Here is a 7739-nt window from a genome sequence, read left to right on the forward strand (position 1 = left end):
AAAAAAAATAAAAGCTTCCTACACAGTGGAGAGAATGTTAATCACATCGGCATCGTACCAAAAAAAAAATTTGCATTGGCATGCTATTTCTGCCGTACAAATGAAAGGTCTTGTTAGTCCACTATCACATATAGGGGTGTCAATTCATGGTCCGACCCGATTAAGCTGATCAGGACCGACCGTTTATAGACCGGCCCGGATCGGACCATTTATTAAACGTGTCGGGCTTGAGCCCGGCCTGTTTATAAATGGTCGGTCTCGGTTTTGCTACTTGGACTGTCGGGCGCCCGACCGAGACCGACCGAATAATACCCGGCCAAGACCGGCCTATTGTGCACCGACTTGGCCCGACCCTTTAATGATTGTAGAATACCTATTTTAGCCCCCAAATTAAAGAATAAAAACTAAAAAATAAAGACATGTTCACATTTTAAATAATGGTTATATTTGGTATCATTTATTGATTTATTTTCATTTTTTTGGGCTTGCATGAGTGGGCCGGAATATAAGAGCACATTTTAAAGAGGGCCCGTTTAAAAACCGGTTAAAGCCCGTTTAACATTAAACATGTCCGTAGCCCGGTTAAGGCCCGACTAAAGCCCAATTAAGGTAACCCGATTATAGCCCGAGGCCAACCGACCGAATATAAAGTGTACCATGCCCTCAATAACTAAGCCCGATTAGTTAAATGGGCGGACACGGTGTAGCCTTTGAAAGTCTTCAAACCCGATCGAAACCGGACCGGCCCGACCCGTTGACACCCCTAATCACATAGACATAGGGTGTCTTTTTTCAATCAAAATGAAAAACGATGTAGGGTGTCCTTTCAATCATCTATTCCCAGACCCCAAAAGAAACTCAAATGGACCCAATCCACTACGTGTGGAGGTCTTCAAAACTCAACTCAGACCCAACTTAACTCTTCTAACTCTATTGGGTTCATGCTCAGGCCCAACTCTATTGGACTCATGGTTGGGCCGGATTGACTCAGACATCTTTTTTTTTTTTTTTTTCTATTTCCTACAAAGAGTCACACAAAAAAAAAAATTGCCTATGTTTCCCAAAAGGGGGGAGGGGAGATGTTAACACCCAGCCTTTGTCCACCCATAATCCATAAATTTACAGTTAGCAAGGTTGTCAATATTGGGTTATAAGATAGACTTTTTAATTGCCTGGTATTACCACATCTCCCAGAAATTGGACAAGTCAAATTTTAGCCCAATTCTTCATGATTGCAACTGTATCTAAAGTTCATATCAATACATGACAGAAGACACAAAGATAGCCTATGTTAAGAAAAATGGGAAAGTAGTTTGGCCATTTGGTCGTCTTAGCTCAATAGGTAAGAGTATGTGGCATGTGTAACACATAATGTGGGTTGAAGTCATACAGAGCTTGTGTAACACATGATGTGAGCCTAGAGGAAGGGGAACGCTATTACTAAACACAACAATAGCTTAGGGTTAAAATCGGGCCGGGCTGGGCTGGGCCTAGTTCTCACCCAAGCTTAGCCAAACCTTGGTCACGATTGGGTCGGGCTGGCTAGGTTGACCCCCATAATCGGGTTAAAAAGAATTCGGACTTAGGACGAGTTTGGGCCATCAGGGCTAAACTTACACTCTTAAGTCCCAGACCCTTTCACCTAGCCACCTATACTTTCCCAGACTACTTTGCCCTAAGCTCTTAACAAAGCTATGTTTCCATAAGAGAAGGCCTAGCTTTCCTTAAGGCTATGTTTAGAAGTCCAAAAAAAAATTTAAAAAAAAGTATAAAAGACATAATAAGACAAAGGTCATAGCACAATGATTTTATATGTGTCTTATAATAGCACAATGATTTTTATATATGTCTATCTCTCTTTTCAAATTTAATATTTTTTAATCTTCCCTTTTCTTTTCTTAGTTTCCTAACATAGCCTAAGTTGAACCTTCGTTTACCTTTCCTCTTCTTTATCTTGAGTTAGGAAAAACAAATGAGTTGTGTCTTGCCACGAAAGGCAAGTAAGTGATCTTTGAAAGTGGTGAATCTCTATTTAGTATGTAATAGCTAGAGGTCAGTAAAAATGTTGAAGTCTTTGATCAATCAAGTTTCACAGAACGAGAAATGGAAATCGCAAAAAGCTAATATATCTACACAGGAGGTGTGCTATGACCACCATGCCCCTTCTGAGAGCACATAACCCTATGTCTAGCTGTAGGGTGACTTTCGAACAAAATGATAACCGGATGGTTTCAACAAAGGAATGATTAAAAATTTTGAAGATTCATTAATATTTAAAAGAAAACAAAATGATTGAAATACTAAAATACAATATAGGGAGGATAACATTGACTTTTTGCTTCAAAATTGATGTATGGAATTTTTGAGATATTAGGAATTATAGTGGTATAGTTCCACATTGGTTATCTGACACTTTAGATGTATTTCCATATATCATGAGCTATCTCCATCAAACAACTTAAGCTTTTAAGTTGAAGCTCAGATGGTGTTGCATCGTTATCCCACTTTATTTAATAAAATCTGATCTTGTCCATGCATTTTTTTTTTTTTTTCTACCTCAATTTTCACCTTTCAAAACTCGTGGCCTGTAGGTGTGGGCACTTCAAATTTGGGGCTTGGATTAAGAGTGGCTTAGAAAAATAAGACCACAAGGTTGGATTGGGTTCTGGTGGGCTTGGGTTGATACCTCAAGGTACCCAACATCCTATTCATTTCAAGGGTGGTGTAGTTTAGGGATCAAGTTTTCTGTCTAGCTATGTAGCATATGTTAGTTCCACCATCTGTTTATCTCTCTCCTCCCACAATAAGAAACAGATATGTAATTTTGTAGGAGAGAGGATAGAGAGAGACACACACAGAGAAGCATTAACACTATGAAGACTGGCAACATACTTTATCCCTTATTTAGCTGTCTCGTATTCAAATGAAAAGGATGATAGCACCCTAACACCAACCCCCCCAAAATCCCAAAAACAGTGAAACCATAAAATTTCTTTCATTTTAGGTTCTAGGTTGGATTTTATTACTATTGAATATTATTTTTTATATGATTTATTATTGGATGTTCGCATATTAATATACTAGGGTTTATTATATGATTTAATTTCCATAGTCCATAATGTGTTCATTAAACCTGATAAACCTGCAAGAGCCAAACCAACTTGGGAAAAACCAAACCTGGCTGCAGGCTTATATAGTATTGATGAAGTGAACAACTAAAGGGAGGTAAAGGGATCGAATTTGAATCGAATATAATGCTAATCAGTATCGACATCCAATTATCTTTCAAATACATTGATTCAATATAGACTCCCCTAAATAGATAAGAACACGAATTGAATACGAGTTTTTGACTATTCATGTACATACGTAACAAGAAATCCACAAAATTAACCACCTGGTAGATAAAATCTTCAAGAGTGGCCCCAGAGATTTTTTTTTTTGGTTGAAAAAGGTCATAGACTCTCCCAGCTTCAGCAACACAAGCTTTTAAAAATATGACTAGTTCATCACCCGGCCCAGGCCTACTACGCCCGGCACAAGTATAAGGGCCATAGGCCCATATACAACTACCAGGCCTTGGCTTTATTTGCCCATCAGGCCCACCAGAGGTGCAGGGTAGGATGTGCCAAACGGTGTAAGCCTTTTTTACTTTACCCGAATCCTATTGGGATCCAGGACAGTCCTAAGATTTTATTACCGACATTCAAAATAGGAAGATCCAATGGGAGTGGATTAGGTCCTCGTACGAGAACTCGTACAGTGTCTGATCTACACTTGAAATCTACTCAATTTCTTAACTTGTTGTAAGAAGAGAGAGATTGAGTGGATCCAAAGTGTGGATCAGGCACCGTATGAGAATGGTATTCGTACGCAGACTTGATCCGAACTCATACAATGAGAGGACTTAACCTGCCTTAATTACCCTTAACCAAAGCACAAAAAACTCACATTTTTTTTTCTAACAAGTATCCAGATCTTTGGCCTAATTAGTCTCGTGAGCCCATAATGACCCCACAACATGTTATATCACGGTTGAATGAAAATTATTCAATTTTTACCAAAAACAATAAAAAGCGACTAAACACTCGTCCCTGACCCCTAGAAGCCAAGAGTAGTCAAAACTACTCAACCTCACTAGAAACTCATACCAAAAAAAATATCAAAGCACTTCTTTGCACTTCTTCTGCCATGATTGGGATTTAAATATAGTCCCACCTCTACTTATTCCGGTTCTCTTTGGAGCCTTTGTATACATGAGGAGTTCTCTCCACCCAAGTTTTGGCTTGGACCTCTAACAAAGGCCCTATTTTCCATCAATATTTTCCATCAAGGATGATGTACCATTATCATATTAGTATGTTCTACCCATATCGTACAGCAACGGAATCAACATGAAGCTGTCTAAATGTATTAATCCATCTACACTCGTTAACAAATTAAGATTGCCATTCTATGGTTTCTACAATTGGAAACTCTTTTACTCTACAATACATACCACAATGCTATCACTACTGCGGAGGAGAGAACTCAAGACTGAAAGAGAACAAACTTGGAAAAAGAAAGAATCGAAATCCTCACAAGGGTTGGAGAGTTTTGTTAGGTTTAATTGGAGTTTGGAGAGGTTTAGGTAGCTAGAAGTCAAGGAAGCCATGCCTGTCGAAGGAAGCCTTCCAACTACTGGAGATGCTCCACTGATCAGAATTAGATGCAGATGAGACTGCAGCTCCATTCCCACACTTAGCCACCGTTCTAACACTCTCTATCAACGCCTCCGTGCGTGTCTCTTGGGACAATATCTCCGCTAGTTGTTCTGGGCTTATCACCAGTTTCACCTTCCACACTCCTGTGCTGTAGTTGATATTGTTTTGTTGTCTCGGCATCACCTCTCTCTTCTCGGACCTCTTCAGTATTCCTTGGCTGTCGAATGACATCCGATACGGCGGCGTTACGACGGAGGAGGAGGAGACGCAGGTGGTGGTGGTTCTGATACCGCTGGGGAATATTTCTCTTCTACGGGTCGTTATGCTGAGTGGAAGAAGGTAATACAGTTGTCCAACAAGTAGCTCCTCGTTGTGGATGAGTGGCTGAGAGAAGAGATCGTGGCTTCGGAATATGCCGTGGCCTGGGAATTCATTGGTGATGAACTCTGCGGTTAAAGGTGCGTAGAGCTCCATGATTCCACCGCTTGATGTCACCACTTTGATCACCCCTTCCACTTCCCCTACCCCACGAAACACACAGTTCCCCATCCCTAGCTTCCTTCTAATCTCTGATCGCTCACCTCTTCTTCCTGTGCCTCCTTCAACCTTTCTTCTTCCTCCTCGAGCGCAGAGCTAGAGAAGTACTGGAGAAGAGAAGAGATGAGGATTGACAGTGGGTAGGGACGGTGGGATGCTTCGTTTGAGCTTCCAAACCGACACAAGTTATTCGCTCACCCACGAAAACAAAAAGAAGAGTATCAAGAGATCTTTTCTTCCTTTCTCTTTTTTGTGAAAGTAATTTTGTCGGTACTCAAATGTGCAAAATTTGATGGGTGGGCCTAGGGGTGTCAATTCCTAAATCGAACCAGTAAAACCGGTTGGACCGAACCAATAACAACACGGACCGAATCGAACCAAAACCCTATTGGTTTGGTTCAGTTTGGAGTATTGCAACCCCAAAACCAAACCGAACCGCACCTGAAACCGGATGAACCCGAAACCAAATTGAAACCGGCTCAAAACCCAGACTAAAACTGAAACCAAACCGGTAAGAAACCGAAACACTCCAAAATTCATTAAAAAAATCAAAATTTGCATAGTTTTGTATACATTTGTATGGAAAGTCGAATCCAAACTAGACCAAAAACCAAAACCAACCCGGTTACAAATCGATTTAAGAAATCGAAGACAAACCGAAACCAAACCGCACCAAAACCAAAACCAAAACCAAACCAAAACCGGAATTTCCTTATTGGTTCGGTTTCGGTTTCAACTTTCCCACACCGAAACCGACTCAACCCGGATCGAAACCGAGCCGAACCGACAGATTGACACCCCTAGGTGGGCCTATGGGTGAAAGTTTGGCTCTGACAATCCGAATCTACCCTGATCAATCCTAAGCCCGAATAGAATTAGGGCCAAGTTTTTTAACCTTGAGAACAGGTTAGGGTTGAAAAACCCCAACCCTAGGTCAAGGTTGGGTTGGGTTAGGGTTGAGGCCTCAACTCGGCCCGAAATTTAACTTTGCATCTTTATAATAGAAATTAAGGCTCCAATAGATATTTTATTTTTCTATAATTTTTAAATATATGAGACATGAATGGGAAAAACATATCAATTAAGGTTAATTCAACCATTATAAAAGTCAGGTCAACCTAACCCAAGCCAACCCGACCCAACCCGGCCTTGATAGGGTCAATTGGGGCCGGGTTGGGTTGGTATGAACCCGGTAGGGTTGGACCTAAACATGAACCCGATAGGGTTGGGTTGGGCCAGGGTTGAATTTTAAGGACCTAGGGTTGGGTTAGGGTTTAAGAAAACCTAGCCCAACCCAGCCCTATTTCATCCCTAATGGGTACAACCCAATTTGCCTCAATATTGGACATCTATCTATGAAATAGTCTTCGTAGTCGAGGGATCGGTTTCAGATAGCCATAATCGCCCGGATCGGATAGGATTGTGATATTTCCATACCAGTGGATCAGTACGGACCAAGGGTAAAAAGGTAAAAGAAACAATTTTGATTTAAAATCAAGGCAAATCTGTCCAATACAGGACAATCTGACTAAGACCAATCCCATCTCCGATACTAATTCCTAAAATCTATTTTCTTATCTTCGTTTTAATATATTTTTATTCAATTCAAAAAAATATATTTATATATAAACCTCACTTGGAGAAACATTCAAAATTTTTTACCGTCTCATCCATCAAAATTATTGTTTTTTCTTTTTCTTCCACGTTGCATAAGGGAACACATCAATTAATGAAGTGTGACGAAACGATTTCTTATATAGAAGCAGGATTTTAGATTTTCAGAGCTAAGAATCGATCATCCCAAAAACTGATACAGTAATTACATGGATCAATATTGAATTACCTATTTCGGGTAAAATTACCCCTAATTTTTCTTTTGAAAAAAATAGGTTTTTAGACATTTTTATTCCTAGTCCACATCATTCAACTGATATGGTATTGGTCAGGTATTATAATTATCAATATGCAAAACTGACATGGATCACCCGATAAGAGCGATCCAAATACCTCAAACCATGATTTTTTTTTTTTTTTTTTTTTGTTTTGAATCCTCAAAAACCATGAGTGAGGAGGTGATTACATATGAAGAGCATAGCATTTCAGAATTCATATCATAGAAGGGAAGAGTATTGATCACATTTGGCATCATTTGTAGGGGACCATCACTCATGTGGTTAAGTCACCTTTCCTTTATTTGTCTGTTGTTCGAGGCGGGAGTCTCGCCTGAAAAGAAGTGAAGGACGGACTGGAACTGGATGGTATTATCTTTTTGGGAATTTCAGGGCCGCCGGGAATCTGGGATGAGCAGGCCCACCTTCAACTCATGAGTGCTGTGGTGCTTTCCTTTTCCCCATATTATAATAAGAAGGCAAAGGTCCATGACAGAGAGGCCGAAAGCGAGAAAAATGAACCTCCCAAATCGACAAGTGTCCGTGTACCTGTAACCCGTGTAAGTTGATTCGGTTCTAAACTCGTCCAGGATTCTTCAAGTTAAAAAAA

General features: G+C 40.2%; 1 protein-coding gene across 1 annotated transcript; it reads right to left on the reverse strand.

Moving 5' to 3' along the window:
• Positions 1–4389: 4389 nt before the first annotated feature.
• On the reverse strand, positions 4390–5445 carry LOC122065187. Its single transcript, XM_042629000.1, has one exon. The coding sequence runs from the start codon at positions 5250–5252 to the stop codon at positions 4635–4637; it is 618 nt and encodes a 205-aa protein (XP_042484934.1). The 5' UTR covers positions 5253–5445; the 3' UTR covers positions 4390–4634.
• Between the last annotated feature and the right edge of the window lie 2294 nt (positions 5446–7739).

Source organism: Macadamia integrifolia, unplaced genomic scaffold (assembly GCF_013358625.1).
Source record: "Macadamia integrifolia cultivar HAES 741 unplaced genomic scaffold, SCU_Mint_v3 scaffold1915, whole genome shotgun sequence".
Lineage (NCBI taxonomy): Eukaryota > Viridiplantae > Streptophyta > Magnoliopsida > Proteales > Proteaceae > Macadamia > Macadamia integrifolia.